This window comes from Talaromyces marneffei, chromosome 4 (genome assembly GCF_009556855.1).
Source record: "Talaromyces marneffei chromosome 4, complete sequence".
Lineage (NCBI taxonomy): Eukaryota > Fungi > Ascomycota > Eurotiomycetes > Eurotiales > Trichocomaceae > Talaromyces > Talaromyces marneffei.
The window spans coordinates 51,502-68,501 of NC_072351.1; the positions used below are offsets into that span (position 1 = coordinate 51,502).

Below are 17,000 nucleotides of genomic sequence, written 5' to 3' on the forward strand. Positions count from 1 at the left end.
TTGAACTCGCGATAGCCCCTATTTTTGTTCTCATACCATGTCTGCTTGGTGTTTGGGTTCTTCGGTTAGTATTTTAAGGGCTCCCTTGGTGCTGGCTAGTAGATACTCTTAAAGGTTATTTTCTCCAAGTGTGCAACGTCCCATCTTTGGCGGCTGCAGCAAGATCTACCTGGGAGGGGGTAAAGGGATGGATTGCTTCCCTTTTCACTGTGTTGATTGGGATTCAGATTCGGATTCCGGTTCCGGTTCCAGTCTTCCTGTTGTAATCGCAAACTTGATTGCTGCGTGGACGGCCTTCATGTCTGGTTGCCATTGATCCGAATCTGACCGTGTCTTTCCGCCCAGGAAGAAGGACAGATTTCCTCGTTTTGACTCTGTGCATTGGTTCATGCCTTCTCTCATCGCTGTCTATTTGGTGCAGCGGAATAAAAAGTGTTCCACTGTCTCGCTTGCTTGACCGCAGACATAGAGGTTTGAGTGTGCTGCGCCTATTCTGTTCAGATAGCTATTGAGCCTTGTCATTCCTGTTCGAAGCTGGGCTAGGGTCTTTGCCTCTTTCCGATTCAGTCTATCGTATAAGTTCCTTGTATGTTTTCCTGGAAGAGCTATATCCAGGGCCTTTGAGTATTTTCCGACCTCCTCTGGGAGAGTCCATTCTCGTTTCCGTACCGCCAGGGCGAGCCTGATAGTAGTTGATTTAGCGTGGAATGGTTGTTTTTCTGGTAGGCGTTCTGTTCCTGTCGATTTTCATGCTTCTGCTTTTACTTACCGCTGCAAGTCGATGTCTGCATGTTCTAGAATCCAAATTGCATTAACCGCGTTACCTCGCTGCTGTAAGAACTAAATCAGTCTGTAGATCCGCTGGATGGTTAGTTGGCCTGATTGTTGACGGGGTTGACTGATTGCTGATAGTGCGGATCTGTTGCTACTAAGGATAGATATCCATCTCTAGCATGTCTCCGGTGGGATACGTTCTAGAGCGACCGCTATCGCTTCTAGCTCGGCTGTGTAGGGATTTTGCTCCGTCCGTTTGCCTAGAGTGATGGAGTATCTAGATATATCGGTCCCGTTGTTGTCTGCTTGGGTGTCTCTTATATAGCCTCCCATACCCACCATTCCGGATCTGGCAGATACACTTGTCGCGATTAGAATGCCTATTGCTTTGCCAGCGATGTCAATGGCTTTATCTCCATCCGTTTCACATATCATTCGTATCCGGCCTATCCACAGTGACACTGTAAATATCTATATAGTCTTAATCTGCTCTATTACTATTGCATCTAGTGCTTAAGATATCTTCTACAGCGGAGACTTAAACCTCCGGGTTGACATGGTTCTCAATCTGACCAGGGGGTTTAATTTGGGTAGTGTCTGAATGTCGATCCATAGTTTCGTAGCTTTCTCTATATATCGGTGATAGAACGGCTGAATACCTGCTTCTACCTTAGCCACTGCTGTTGCTATAGTCTAGAAGGCTCCTATAACTATAATAGCTCTATATTTCTATATTCTATTTAAATACTATGTTCCTTTTACTCTACAGGCATGCATCCAGACACTAGAGGTATAATCTGCTACTAGTGCCACTGTTGCTTTAAATAATTATCTTGCTGTTTGTAGGAATATCATTTTTAGTCTTCTTAGCGCTATCGCGGCTGTGAGTCCTTTAGTGGCCGCATTAGCAATGTATTTCTCGAAGCGTAGTTGGGAGTCCATCACGACCCCTAGGATCTTTGCACTATCCTTTGGTTTGACTATTTTCCCTCTAATTGTGAATAACGTACTGCTTGATTAATCTGTGTTCCGGGTGAAGTGCACAATAGCTGTCTTTTCACTTTCAAATGTAGCTCCACTCCTTCTCTCCCAGTCTAGAGCTCTATCAATTATCGCCTGGATGCCCGGTCGGTTTGATTTGGCAGTCGGGCCTATTACCCAGGCTGTGTAATCGTCCACAAATGCAATGGATCCTCCTGCCGTGTTTATCTTGTGTTGCACTAGATCTGTATTAAAGAAGAGAAATAGTATTGGGGATAGTGGTAATCCTTATAGTAAGCCTGCCTGTGGTAGTTCCCGTTGTTCACTTAGAAATCTATTAACCAAGATAGTTGCTATGCGTTTTAAGCAGAAAGCATCAATCCATTGAACTATTTTGTCGGGTATTCCTCTTGCCTTAAGTCTCTGCAGTAGTCTCTCTTTAAAGACCCCATTATATGCCCCTTAGACATCAAAGCTGACCAAGCTAAGTACCTTTCTATTTCTCCAAGTCTTATAGATTTCTTCTTGAAGGAATAGAAGTGCCTGTTCTGCAGATCGCCTCTTTCTTGCTCCAAAGTAATTTATAGGCAACAGACCTAAGATTTCGACTGCATAGGATATCCTCTCTGCAATAACCGCTTCTAGGATTTTGCCTAGCGTGGAGAGCAATGATATGGGTCTCTATGACTTAGCTAGTAAGTAGTTATCCTTCGCCGGCTTCTTCAGCGGTATGATCTTGGCATTTCTCCACTAGGAAGGGAGCTCGCTATCTTAAAGTGATATCTAAAAGATATAGAATACTCTTTCTCTGACCACTGGCCAGAGCTGTCTCCACATTATTGCTAGGAGGCCATCCTCTCCGGCTGCTTTCTATGGCTTAGCTTCGAAGACTTTCCGTTCAATCTCCTCCATAGTGATATCAGGCATATATATCGGCTCCCTTTGTAGCTGGGTTCCCTCGTCTTCAATCATTGCTGGTAGAGATGGGAAGAATATAGCCAGCAGCTCTTCAGCCTGTTCTATTTTGCCTTTAGTAGTAGACCCATCTAGCTTTATTAATGGTGGTATTTTGTCGCTGAATGAGCTGCCCCCTGGTTTTAGATATTTAGTGGCTTGCTATATATTAGTATCATCGGCAAGGAAATCCTCCTAGTGCGCTTTCTTCTGTTTCCTGATTGCATTGTGATACTCTTTTGCCGCTTTATATGCCTGTTGTTCAAGATCGGGGATTGCACACCCCGCCCTACGCCGCGATCTGGCCTGATTCCTCTAGTAGGTGTATATATAGCGAAGCTGTGTCAGATCTGCCATCCACCATCGTTTAGCGTAAGGTGAGGGCTTTGCTTTCGGTGTAAGTTTTAAGACCGCTTCTGTGACCGCTGTCATGAGGTGATCCGTCTGCTGCTGGACTGAACCTTCTATAGAAACCGCCTGCAAGCTAGTAATGACCCTCGCTCTGATTTCTGCCCAAGGCGCGTTCTTCTAGAGTAGTCTCTCGGTAATGGGTCGATCTGGAACCGATATGTCAAACTCTGTCTCAATAGCTTGATGGTCGGATCTATGGTTTGTATAATGTATCCCACATTTAACCATCTCTTCTGCCAACTCCGTTGATGCTAGGACTAAGTCGATCGTTGTTTCTAAATCCCCTGAATGCCATGTTTTTATGCCTCTCGGTAGGAGACTTTGGAGAGAGTGCTCCGTTATATAATCCACTAGCACTTCTGCCTCTCCTTGTCTCGCTGGGGATATTTGATTTCCACCCTAGAGTTGATCGTGCCGGTTGAAGTCTCCCACAATTAGAATGTCTGTTCGTGTTCCATCTCTACCGCGGATATCCACCACTAGGTTATGTAATAGCCTAGTTGTAGATATTAATGCTTCCTCATTATTTCCCTCCATATAGACTGAGACCACTAACACTGTCCAGTCTGGTAGTTGTAGTATCGCGGCCGTTAGATCTGGTGATGCCACCGGGATTTGTTCTGCCTCCATATCACTCCGAATCTATAGCATGCTCCGGATTGGCCATCTTCCTTCGTGTCTTTCTATAGGTATCATCTTTATCTAGTAGCTGTGTCCTATTAGGCTCGTTAGCATCGTGTTCTCAATCATCCGCGCATATGGCTCGGATATTGCTATTACTCCGTAATCTCTAATTTTGTTGTCGTTCATTTTTGCTGTATCGTATCCCTTTTGTCTATATTAAGTTGTAGTATGTGAAGTAATTTATGCATAAGACTGTATAAGGCGTACTTGACAGTTTTTGCTAAACAATTCGTGTGGTCCTCCACACGGAACGCATTTCGGAATTGCAGCCTGGCAGGTGCTGTGGTGATGTCCCTTAACTGCACATTTAATGCAGGTCTGGGTCTTTTTACAAGAATAGGCCTTATACCCCATCTCCTGATAGTTGAAGCATTGAACCGGTCCCATCCGTGGTTCAAAGATTTGAGTGTACGCGGATTCTCCTGCTATATCGAAGTAGTTGCCGTCTATCAAACGTTTGGCATCCGTCCCTTTTGTGATATACACCACTATTGATCCGTACGCTTTGTTGGAGTCTTTCTTGCTGAGCTAAGAGATCTTAGCAATACTGACCTTGTTCTCTTTTCCTAGTACCTCGGCTGCCCCTGGGAGGATGTTTCCATCCGCATCCAGGACTGCTGTCCAGTTGGCATTGTCGATTTTGACTGGGTATAGCTAGTCTCGTAGGACTCTTATTCCTGGTATATCAACCTTTTAGGCGGCTTCTTTAACCTGTTGGATCTCCTCTTCGTCTCTGCAAATTACTTTGATCCGGTCTGTATTTTTAGGGTCCTTAACTATTGCTGCACAACGCCAGGTTTGTGTTTCCTCATTCCCACGCATCTCCTTCTCAATCTGTTGTCTGATATTGGCTATCTAGGTTCTCGCTTTGTCTTCTTCCCCGACCCGAGACGTGTCGATTGTGCAGAATAGCGTGTTAGCTAATGTAGGCCGGGCTAGGGGCACAACCTCTGTATCCTGTTGATGACCAGATTGTCTGTCAACTACCGTTGCGTATGTTGCCTTAGCTGGAGCACTTGCGATAGTGTTCAGCTGCTCCCAGAGTTGCTTGCCCTCTTCTATAGATTGGCTTTCAATTGCTTCCACTTGGGTCTGCAGTGCTTGGATTGTACTGCTCTGTGCTCGAATCATCTCGGACTGCTCCTTAATCATTTTTCCTTGTTCAATAATAATTTCTTTCAGTCCTTTGACCTCTTGATAGGTGCTTTCCAGGTATTGGCCTATCTTTTTAAGCATATCCCTATTTCCGTCTTTGCCGCTCTGTTTCTCCTCAATAAGGCCAGCAGCTTTCTTTACCGCTGTTAATTCCACTTGGGTCATTGATTTCTTGGACGTTCTGACCGCGCTGATAATGTCGCTGCCCGAGGCCTCTCGGACCCTTGTTGAGGGTGTAACTACGCGTCCCGAACGCGTCGTTGTCGGCTCCTCCACCATCGCGTCCGCCATCACCGGCTCGGCTCCTAGAGCTGAGTCGAGTGCTAACTATCACGTATTCTACCTCCTGTTGCTTTCCGAAGAGTTCCGGTCTCCTCAATTCTTCCTCCTGGTCTCTTTTTTCATAAGGTGCTGGTGAATTACGTTCCTTCCTTGACAGTATTAGATAGATAGATAGATAGATAGATAGATGTTTATTACGCCCGGAGGCACTAAGCCTATAGGGCACTAGCGTATTAATTACATAATCCATTTCCCACAGATCCGACGTAAACTCGTGATAGCCCATAATTTGTTCTCGTACCGTGTCAGCTTGGTGTTCGGGTTCTCCGGTTGGTGTTTTTTAGGGTGGGGAATTTCCCTTGTTAAAGGTGTTGGCTAGTAGATGGTCTTAAAGGTTATCTTCTCCAAGTGTGCGGTGTCCTATCTTCGGCGGCCGCAGCAGTATCTACCTGGGAAGGGATAGATTACTTCCTTTCCCCTATGTTGATGGAGGTCCGGCTTCGGGTTCCTGTTCTAATCTTCCTGTTGCAATTGCGTACTTGATTACTGCCTGGACGGCCTTCATGTCTGGTTGCCATCGATCCGGGTCGGAGCGTGATTTTCCGCCTAGGAAGAAGGACAGGTTACCTCGTCTCGACTCTGTGCATTGGTTCATGCCTTCTCTCATCGCTGTCCATTTTGTGCAGCGGAATAGGAAATGTTCCACTGTCTCACTTGCTTGTCCACATGCGCAGAGATCGGAGTCTGCTGCGCCTATCCTATTCAAGTAGCTGTTGAGCCCTGTCATTCCTGTCCGAAGCTGGGCCAGGATTTTTGCCTCTTTCCGGTTCAATCTGTCGTACAAGCTCCTTGTATGTTTTCCTGGAAGAGCTGCATCTACAGCCTTTGAGTATTTACCAACATTCTCTGGGAGAGTCCATTCTAGCTGCCGTTCCGCAAGGGCGAGCCTGATAGCAGTTGATCTAGCTTGGGATGGTTGTTTCTCCGGCAGATGCTCTGTTCCTGTCGCTTTCTGTGCTTCAGCTTTTGCTCGTTGTTTCAAGTTGATATCTGCATGTGCTGGTATCCAGATTGCATTTACTGCGTTTCCTCGCCGGTATAAGGTCTCAATCTGCTTATATATCCGCTGGATGGTTTCTTGACCAGATTGCTGGCGGGGTTGGCTGATTGCTGCCACTGCGGATCTATTACTGCTAAGGATAGATATCCATCTACAGCATGCCCCAGGAGGGACTCGTTCTAGGGCGACCGCCATCGCTTCTAGTTCTGCTGTATAAGGATTCTGCTCTGTCCTTTTGCCCAGGGTGATCGAGAAGCTGGATATGTCGGTTCCATTATTGTCTGCCTGGGTGTCTCTTATATGGCCTCCTATACCCACTATTCCGGATCTAGCAGATGCACTTGTGGCAATTAGGATACCAATTGCCTTCTTAGCAATTTGAATGGTCTGTTCCCCGTCTTTTTCGTGTATCGTTTGTATACGCGCTGTCCATGGTGATATTGTGAATGCTTGGATAGTTTCTATCCGCTCGGTTGTTGTTGTTGTCTCTAGGGCTCGAGCTATCCTCTGTAGCGGAGACCTGAACCTCTGGGTTGTGATAGTCCTTAGTTTGACTAGGGGGTTTGATTCAGGTAGTGTTTGGATGTCGATGTGTAGTTTTATAGCTTTCTCCATATGTCGATTGTGGAACGGCTGGATGCCTGCTTCTGCCTCAGCCACAGCAGTTGCTACTGTCCGAAAGGCCCCCGTTACTGCAATAGCTCCATGTTTCTGTATTCTGTTTAAATATTGTGTTCCCCTTGCTCCACAGGCATGCATCCAGACACTAGAAGCGTAGTCTGTCACTGGAGCTACTGTAGCTCTAAATAGTTGTCTTGCTGACCGTGGGGAAGTCATCTTTAGCCTTCTCAGCGCCATGGCTGCCGTGAGTCCTTTGGTAGCAGCATTGGCAATGTGTTCCTTGAACCGTAGCTGGGAATCCATCACTATTCCTAAAATCTTTGCACTTTCCTTTGGTTCGACTATTTCGCCTTTAATCAAGAATGGTATGCTGCTTGAACGGCTTGCCGTCCGGGTGAAGTGAACTATGGCCGTTTTATCACATTCAAATGTTGCCCCGCTTCGTCTTTCCCAATCCAAGGCTCTGTCGATTATGGCTTGTATGCTAGCCCGGTTTACTTCTGCTGATGGGCCTGATACCCATGCCGTATAGTCATCCACAAATGCAATTGCTCCTCCGGAGGCACTTATCCTGTGTTGTACTAAATCCGCATTGAAGAACAGGAATAGTATTGGGGACAGTGGTGATCCTTGTGGTAAGCCTGCCTGTGGTAGCTCCCGTTGTTCGCTTGTAGATCCATTAACCAGGATGTTTGCTGTGCGTCTTGAGCAGAAAGCATCAATCCATCGAACTATTTGGTCAGGTATTCCTCTTGCCTTGAGTCTCTGCAGCAGTCTCTCTTTGAAGACTCCATTATATGCCCCTTGGACATCAAAACTGACCAGGCTTAGTACCTTCCTATTTCTCCAGGCCTTATAGATCTCTTCTTGCAATAATAGAAGTGCCTGTTCTGCCGAGCGCCTCTTCCTTGCTCCAAAGTGGTTTATAGGCAGCAGGCCGAACTCTTCGACAGCGTATGATATCCTTTCCGCGACGACCGCTTCCAGTATTTTACCTAACGTGGAGAGCAATGATATTGGTCTCCATGCTTTAGCCAGCGCGTAATTTTTCTTGGCCGGCTTCTTTAGCGGTATAATCTTAGCATTTCTCCATTGGGAAGGGAGATCGCTATCTTGAAGTGATATCTGAAAGATACGGAATACTCTTTCTTTGACCACTGGCCAGAGCTGCCTCCATACCATTGCTGGGAGGCCATCCTCTCCGGGTGCTTTCCATGGCTTAGCTTCAAAGACTTTTTCGTTCAATCTCCTCCATAGTGAGATCAGGCATGTGTATCGGCTCTCTTTGTGGCCGAGTTCCCTCATCTTCTATTCTCGTCGGTAATGGTGGGAAAAATGTAGCAAGCAACTCTTTCATCTGCTCTCCTTTATCTTTGGTAGTAGATCCATCTGCCTTTACCAATGGTGGTATTTTGTCGCTGAATGAGCTGCTATTAGGTTTTAGATATTTAGTTGCCTGCCATATATTTGCATCATTAGCAAGGAAATCTTCCCAGTGTATCTTCTTCTGTTTCCGGATTGCATCATGATATTCTTTTGCCGCTTTATGTGCTTGTTGTTCGAGCTCATGGATTATACATCCTGCTCTACGCCGCGATCTAGCCTGATTTCTCCAGTATGTGTATATACGGCGAAGCTGCGTTAGATCTGTCGTCCACCATCGTTTCGCGTATGGTGAGGGTTTTGCCTTTGGTGTAAGTTTTGAGACTGCTTCTGTGACCGCTATCATCAGGCGATCCGTCTGCAGCTGGACTGAGCCGTCCAGGGGAACCCCTTGTAAGCTGGTAGTGACTCTAGCTCTAATTTCTGTCCAAGGCGCGTTCTTCCAGAGCAATCTCTCAGTGGTAGGTCGATCCGGGACTGATATATCAAACTCTGTTTCAATAGCTTGGTGGTCTGATCCATGGTTTGTATAGTGTATGCCACATTTAACCATCTCTTCTGCTAGCTCCGTCGATGCTAAGACTAAGTCGATTGTTGTTTCTGTATCCCCTGAATGCCATGTCTTTGTGCCTCTTGGTAGAAGGCTGTGGAGTGAGTGTTCGGTCATATAGTCAACTAAAGCATCAGCCTCCCCCTGTCTTACTGGAGATATTTGGTCTCCGCCCCAGAGTTGGTCATGCCGATTGAAGTCTCCCATAATTAGAACATCCATCCGTTTTCCATCTCTTCCCCGTATGTCTACCACTAGGCTATGTAGTAGCCTAGTTGTAGATATTAGTGCTTCCTCATTGTTCCCCTCCACATAGACTGAGGCCACCAGTACTGCCCTATCTGGAAATTGTAGTATCGCAGCTGTCAGATCTGAGGATTTTACTGGGATCTGTTCTGCCTCAATGTCGCTCCGAACCCATAGCATGCTCCGGATTGGCCATCTTCCTTCATGTCTCTCCGTGGGTGTCATCTTAGTCCAGTAGCTGTGTCCCATTGGGCTTGTTATCATTGTCTTCTCAATCATCCGCGCGTATGGCTCGGATATTGCTATCGCTCCATAATCTCTAATTTCGTTATCGTTCATTAAGCTTTGTTGTATCATATCTCTTTTGCCCACATTGAGTTGTAGTACGCGAAATGATCTATGCATGAGACTGTATAAGGCGTATTCGACAGTTTTTGCTGAATGACTCATGAGGCCCTCCACAGGGAACACACTTTAGAATTGTATCCTGGCAGGTGCTGTGATGATGTCCCTTATTTGCACATCTAGCGCAGGTTTGAGCCTTCTTGCAGGAAAAGGCCTTATGCCCCATCTCTTGGCAGTTATAACATTGAGCAGGTCCTGTTTGTGGTTCAAAGACCCGAGTATATGCGGATTCTCCTGCTATATCAAAATAGTTGCCTTCTATCAGACGTCTGGCTTCCGTCGCTTTGGTAACGTATATTACCATAGATCCATATGCTTTGTTGGAGTCTTTTTTGCTAAGCCAAGAGATCTTAGCAATGCTGACGTTATTTTCTTTCCCCAGGATTTCGGCTGTCCCTGATAAGATATTTCCATCTGCATCTAATACTGCTGTCCGGTTAGCATTGTCGATTTTGACCGGATATAGCTGGTTTCGTAGGATTCTTATTCCTGGTATCTCAATCTTTTGGGCGGCTTCTTTGATCTGCTGCATCTCGTCTTCATGTCTGCAAACCACCTTGATCCGGTCTGCAGTTTTTGGGTCCTTGATCATTGCTGCACACCGCCAGTTTTCTGTTTCCTCATTCCCACGCATCTCTTTTTCGATCTGTTGTCTTATATTGGCTATCTGGGTCTTCGCTTTGTCTTGTTCTCCGACCCGGGACGTGTCGATTGTGCAGAATAGCGTATTAACTAATGTAGGACGGGCTAGGGGTACTAGCTGTGTATCCTGTTGATGACTGGGCTGTCTATCAACTACAGCCGCGTATGTTGTCATAGCCGGAGTACTTGCGACAGTGTCTAGCTGTTCCTGGAGTTGCTTGTAATCTTCTGTAGCTTGGCTTCGGATTGCTTCTACTTGGGTCTGCAGCGCTTGAATTGTATTGCTCTGTTCCCGGATCATTTCAGACTGTTCCTTGATCATCATCTCTTGTTTGATAAGGGCTTCTTTCAGTCCTTTAACCTCTTGGTAGGTGCTTTCTAGGTACTGGCCTATCTTTTTAAGCATGTCCCTGTTTCCATCTTTTCCGCTCTGTTTCTCCTCAATAAGGCCAGCGGCTTTCTTTACCGCTGTTAATTCCACTTGGGTCATTGATTTCTTGGACGTTCTAACGGCGCTGATATTGTCGCTACCCGAGGCCTCTCGGGCCCTTGTTGAGGGCATTACGACGCGTCCCGAGCGCGTTGTTGCCGGCTCCTCCACCATCGCGTCCGCCATCCCCAGCTGGTCGTCGAACCGGCTGTTGTAATGACAGTCGAATTTTCGAAATGACAGTCGAAACAGGTCACTTTGCCTCTCTCTCACCTTCAGTATAGTTTCGTCAAATGCCGGTAGGGTACTGCCGTTGAAGATGGATACAAACCTGACAGTATTAGATAGATAGATAGATGTTTATTACGCCCGGAGGCACTAAGCCTATAGGGCACTAGCGTATTAATTACATAATCCATTTCCCACAGATCCGACGTAAACTCGTGATAGCCCATAATTTGTTCTCGTACCGTGTCAGCTTGGTGTTCGGGTTCTCCGGTTGGTGTTTTTTAGGGTGGGGAATTTCCCTTGTTAAAGGTGTTGGCTAGTAGATGGTCTTAAAGGTTATCTTCTCCAAGTGTGCGGTGTCCTATCTTCGGCGGCCGCAGCAGTATCTACCTGGGAAGGGATAGATTACTTCCTTTCCCCTATGTTGATGGAGGTCCGGCTTCGGGTTCCTGTTCTAATCTTCCTGTTGCAATTGCGTACTTGATTACTGCCTGGACGGCCTTCATGTCTGGTTGCCATCGATCCGGGTCGGAGCGTGATTTTCCGCCTAGGAAGAAGGACAGGTTACCTCGTCTCGACTCTGTGCATTGGTTCATGCCTTCTCTCATCGCTGTCCATTTTGTGCAGCGGAATAGGAAATGTTCCACTGTCTCACTTGCTTGTCCACATGCGCAGAGATCGGAGTCTGCTGCGCCTATCCTATTCAAGTAGCTGTTGAGCCCTGTCATTCCTGTCCGAAGCTGGGCCAGGATTTTTGCCTCTTTCCGGTTCAATCTGTCGTACAAGCTCCTTGTATGTTTTCCTGGAAGAGCTGCATCTACAGCCTTTGAGTATTTACCAACATTCTCTGGGAGAGTCCATTCTAGCTGCCGTTCCGCAAGGGCGAGCCTGATAGTAGTTGATCTAGCTTGGGATGGTTGTTTCTCCGGCAGATGCTCTGTTCCTGTCGCTTTCTGTGCTTCAGCTTTTGCTCGTTGTTTCAAGTTGATATCTGTATGTGCTAGTATCCAGATTGCATTTACTACGTTTCCTCGCCGGTATAAGGTCTCAATCTGCTTATATATCCGCTGGATGGTTTCTTGACCAGATTGCTGGCGGGGTTGGCTGATTGCTGCCACTGCGGATCTATTACTGCTAAGGATAGATATCCATCTACAGCATGCCCCAGGAGGGACTCGTTCTAGGGCGACCGCCATCGCTTCTAGTTCTGCTGTATAAGGATTCTGCTCTGTCCTTTTGCCCAGGGTGATCGAGAAGCTGGATATGTCGGTTCCATTATTGTCTGCCTGGGTGTCTCTTATATGGCCTCCTATACCCACTATTCCGGATCTAGCAGATGCACTTGTGGCAATTAGGATACTAATTGCCTTCTTAGCAATTTGAATGGTCTGTTCCCCGTCTTTTTCGTGTATCGTTTGTATACGCGCTGTCCATGGTGATATTGTGAATGCTTGGATAGTTTCTATCCGCTCGGTTGTTGTTGTTGTCTCTAGGGCTCGAGCTATCCTCTGTAGCGGAGACCTGAACCTCTGGGTTGTGATAGTCCTTAGTTTAACTAGGGGGTTTGATTCAGGTAGTGTTTGGATGTCGATATGTAGTTTTATAGCTTTCTCTATATGTCGATTGTGGAACGGCTGGATGCCTGCTTCTGCCTCAGCCACAGTAGTTGCTACTGTCTAAAAGGCCCCTGTTACTGTAATAGCTCCATGTTTCTGTATTCTGTTTAAATATTGTGTTCCCCTTACTCCACAGGCATGCATCCAGACACTAGAAGCGTAGTCTGTCACTAGAGCTACTATAGCTCTAAATAGTTGTCTTGCTGACCGTGGGGAAGTCATCTTTAGCCTTCTCAGCGCCATGGCTGCCGTGAGTCCTTTGGTAGCAGCATTGGCAATGTGTTCCTTGAACCGTAGCTGGGAATCCATCACTATTCCTAAAATCTTTGCACTTTCCTTTGGTTCGACTATTTCGCCTTTAATCAAGAATGGTATGCTGCTTGAACGGCTTGCCGTCCGGGTGAAGTGAACTATAGCCGTTTTATCACATTCAAATGTTGCCCCGCTTCGTCTTTCCCAATCCAAGGCTCTGTCGATTATGGCTTGTATGCTAGCCCGGTTTGCTTCTGCTGATGGGCCTGATACCCATGCCGTATAGTCATCCACAAATGCAATTGCTCCTCCGGAGGCACTTATCCTGTGTTGTACTAAATCCGCATTGAAGAACAGGAATAGTATTGGGGACAGTGGTGATCCTTGTGGTAAGCCTGCCTGTGGTAGCTCCCGTTGTTCGCTTGTAGATCCATTAACCAGGATGTTTGCTGTGCGTCTTGAGCAGAAAGCATCAATCCATCGAACTATTTGGTCAGGTATTCCTCTTGCCTTGAGTCTCTGCAGCAGTCTCTCTTTGAAGACTCCATTATATGCCCCTTGGACATCAAAACTGACCAGGCTTAGTACCTTCCTATTTCTCCAGGCCTTATAGATCTCTTCTTGCAATAATAGAAGTGCCTGTTCTGCCGAGCGCCTCTTCCTTGCTCCAAAGTGGTTTATAGGCAGCAGGCCGAACTCTTCGACAGCGTATGATATCCTTTCCGCGACGACCGCTTCCAGTATTTTACCCAACGTGGAGAGCAATGATATTGGTCTCCATGCTTTAGCCAGCGCGTAATTTTTCTTGGCCGGCTTCTTTAGCGGTATAATCTTAGCATTTCTCCATTGGGAAGGGAGATCGCTATCTTGAAGTGATATCTGAAAGATACGGAATACTCTTTCTTTGACCACTGGCCAGAGCTGCCTCCATACCATTGCTGGGAGGCCATCCTCTCCGGGTGCTTTCCATGGCTTAGCTTCAAAGACTTTTCGTTCAATCTCCTCCATAGTGAGATCAGGCATGTGTATCGGCTCTCTTTGTGGCCGAGTTCCCTCATCTTCTATTCTCGTCGGTAATGGTGGGAAAAATGTAGCAAGCAACTCTTTCATCTGCTCTCCTTTATCTTTGGTAGTAGATCCATCTGCCTTTACCAATGGTGGTATTTTGTCGCTGAATGAGCTGCTATTAGGTTTTAGATATTTAGTTGCCTGCCATATATTTGCATCATTAGCAAGGAAATCTTCCCAGTGTATCTTCTTCTGTTTCCGGATTGCATCATGATATTCTTTTGCCGCTTTATGTGCTTGTTGTTCGAGCTCATGGATTATACATCCTGCTCTACGCCGCGATCTAGCCTAATTTCTCCAGTATGTGTATATACGGCGAAGCTGCGTTAGATCCGTCGTCCACCATCGTTTCGCGTATGGTGAGGGTTTTGCCTTTGGTGTAAGTTTTGAGACTGCTTCTGTGACCGCTATCATCAGGCGATCCGTCTGCAGCTGGACTGAGCCGTCCAGGGGAACCCCTTGTAAGCTGGTAGTGACTCTAGCTCTAATTTCTGTCCAAGGCGCGTTCTTCCAGAGCAATCTCTCAGTGGTAGGTCGATCCGGGACTGATATATCAAACTCTGTTTCAATAGCTTGGTGGTCTGATCCATGGTTTGTATAGTGTATGCCACATTTAACCATCTCTTCTGCTAGCTCCGTCGATGCTAAGACTAAGTCAATTGTTGTTTCTGTATCCCCTGAATGCCATGTCTTTGTGCCTCTTGGTAGAAGGCTGTGGAGTGAGTGTTCGGTCATATAGTCAACTAAAGCATCAGCCTCCCCCTATCTTACTAGAGATATTTAGTCTCCGCCCCAGAGTTGGTCATGCCGATTGAAGTCTCCCATAATTAGAACATCCATCCGTTTTCCATCTCTTCCCCGTATGTCTACCACTAGGCTATGTAGTAGCCTAGTTGTAGATATTAGTGCTTCCTGATTGTTCCCCTCCACATAGACTAAGGCCACCAGTACTGCCCTATCTGGAAATTATAGTATCGCAGCTGTCAGATCTGAGGATTTTACTGGGATCTGTTCTGCCTCAATGTCGCTCCGAACCCATAGCATGCTCCGCATTGGCCATCTTCCTTCATGTCTCTCCGTGGGTGTCATCTTAGTCCAGTAGCTGTGTCCCATTGGGCTTGTTATTATTGTCTTCTCAATCATCCGCGCGTATGGCTCGGATATTGCTATCGCTCCATAATCTCTAATTTCATTATCGTTCATTAAGCTTTGTTGTATCATATCTCTTTTACCCACATTGAGTTGTAGTACGCGAAATGATCTATGCATGAGACTGTATAAGGCGTATTCGACAGTTTTTGCTGAATGACTCATGAGGCCCTCCACAGGGAACACACTTTAGAATTATATCCTGGCAGGTGCTGTGATGATGTCCCTTATTTGCACATCTAGCGCAGGTTTGAGCCTTCTTGCAGGAAAAGGCCTTATGCCCCATCTCTTGGCAGTTATAACATTGAGCAGGTCCTGTTTGTGGTTCAAAGACCCGAGTATATGCGGATTCTCCTGCTATATCAAAATAGTTGCCTTCTATCAGACGTCTGGCTTCCGTCGCTTTGGTAACGTATATTACCATAGATCCATATGCTTTGTTGGAGTCTTTTTTTGCTAAGCCAAGAGATCTTAGCAATGCTGACGTTATTTTCTTTCCCCAGGATTTCGGCTGTCCCTGATAAGATATTTCCATCTGCATCTAATACTGCTGTCCGGTTAGCATTGTCGATTTTGACCGGATATAGCTGGTTTCGTAGGATTCTTATTCCTGGTATCTCAATCTTTTGGGCGGCTTCTTTGATCTGCTGCATCTCGTCTTCATGTCTGCAAACCACCTTGATCCGGTCTGCAGTTTTTGGGTCCTTGATCATTGCTGCACACCGCCAGTTTTCTGTTTCCTCATTCCCACGCATCTCTTTTTCGATCTGTTGTCTTATATTGGCTATCTGGGTCTTCGCTTTGTCTTGTTCTCCGACCCGGGACGTGTCGATTGTGCAGAATAGCGTATTAACTAATGTAGGACGGGCTAGGGGTACTAGCTGTGTATCCTGTTGATGACTGGGCTGTCTATCAACTACAGCCGCGTATGTTGTCATAGCCGGAGTACTTGCGACAGTGTCTAGCTGTTCCTGGAGTTGCTTGTAATCTTCTGTAGCTTGGCTTCGGATTGCTTCTACTTGGGTCTGCAGCGCTTGAATTGTATTGCTCTGTTCCCGGATCATTTCAGACTGTTCCTTGATCATCATCTCTTGTTTGATAAGGGCTTCTTTCAGTCCTTTAACCTCTTGGTAGGTGCTTTCTAGGTACTGGCCTATCTTTTTAAGCATGTCCCTGTTTCCATCTTTTCCGCTCTGTTTCTCCTCAATAAGGCCAGCGGCTTTCTTTACCGCTGTTAATTCCACTTGGGTCATTGATTTCTTGGATGTTCTAACGGCGCTGATATTGTCGCTACCCGAGGCCTCTCGGGCCCTTGTTGAGGGCATTACGACGCGTCCCGAGCGCGTTGTTGCCGGCTCCTCCACCATCGCGTCCGCCATCCCCAGCTGGTCGTCGAACCGGCTGTTGTAATGACAGTCGAATTTTCGAAATGACAGTCGAAACAGGTCACTTTGCCTCTCTCTGGCCTTTTCAGTCATAGGGCTCTATCTTGCCCTTGACAGTATTTGTTTAATATGGCCGTGTGGCAAGATTCGTATGTTGCTAGATTAGGCTTAGCTTATCCTGGCATCCGACAATCACTAGTAGTCACGTGATGTCTTAACAGTTATGAATTTCTGCGATTATCCTATTTTTGTCTGGCCTGCAGGCCCTCCTGCCGGTCAAAATATTATGCTTCACCCAAACGCCCACTATGCTGAACATATGTATGTATCTGCTGGTGGTGTAGAGCTAAAGATTACTACCACCCCAGATGGTATGTTAACATCCGCACCTCGGGTAATGTTAATCTATAACTTGCTTGGCCGCATTTTCTGGTATGATCTTGTTAATATCTTTGGAAATGCCTTTGATAATCGTTGTCTCTTGCTCGAGCCTAGTAACCCCGTCGGCCCTGAGTGCAAAAAGATTCTATGGGGTAGAGGTTGGGCAAGAGGTGGCCGCGCCAGAGTCACTTGGTGTGGAGACGCTACGGATCTCTATTTACATGTTTGCAAAGTCGCCAATCACTCCCTAAGTGATCATCACGATAGGCAGATAGAATACTGATTTCTGGGTTCGCTTTAAGTATGCACTATCGCACTTCACACTCCTTTGCTGGTTATTTTT

General features: G+C 46.5%; 4 protein-coding genes across 4 annotated transcripts; all 4 read right to left on the bottom strand.

Moving 5' to 3' along the window:
* Nucleotides 1-4,659: 4,659 nt before the first annotated feature.
* On the bottom strand, nt 4,660-5,238 carry EYB26_005086 (uncharacterized protein; the record flags this gene model as incomplete). Its single annotated transcript, XM_054264376.1, has 1 exon — nt 4,660-5,238. The coding sequence occupies one exon, from the start codon at nt 5,236-5,238 to the stop codon at nt 4,660-4,662; it is 579 nt and encodes a 192-aa protein (XP_054120351.1).
* A 2,909-nt stretch (nt 5,239-8,147) lies between these two features.
* Nucleotides 8,148-10,752, bottom strand: EYB26_005087 (uncharacterized protein; the record flags this gene model as incomplete). The annotated part of the gene is made up of 2 exons (XM_054264377.1): nt 8,148-9,498; nt 9,575-10,752. The coding sequence occupies 2 exons, from the start codon at nt 10,750-10,752 to the stop codon at nt 8,148-8,150; spliced, it is 2,529 nt and encodes an 842-aa protein (XP_054120352.1).
* A 473-nt stretch (nt 10,753-11,225) lies between these two features.
* EYB26_005088 (uncharacterized protein) lies at nt 11,226-14,363 on the bottom strand (the record flags this gene model as incomplete). The annotated part of the gene is made up of 3 exons (XM_054264378.1): nt 11,226-12,482; nt 12,552-14,008; nt 14,057-14,363. The coding sequence occupies 3 exons, from the start codon at nt 14,361-14,363 to the stop codon at nt 11,226-11,228; spliced, it is 3,021 nt and encodes a 1,006-aa protein (XP_054120353.1).
* An 890-nt stretch (nt 14,364-15,253) lies between these two features.
* Nucleotides 15,254-16,258, bottom strand: EYB26_005089 (uncharacterized protein; the record flags this gene model as incomplete). The annotated part of the gene is made up of 1 exon (XM_054264379.1): nt 15,254-16,258. One exon carries the CDS (start codon nt 16,256-16,258, stop codon nt 15,254-15,256), a length of 1,005 nt encoding a protein of 334 aa, XP_054120354.1.
* Between the last annotated feature and the right edge of the window lie 742 nt (nt 16,259-17,000).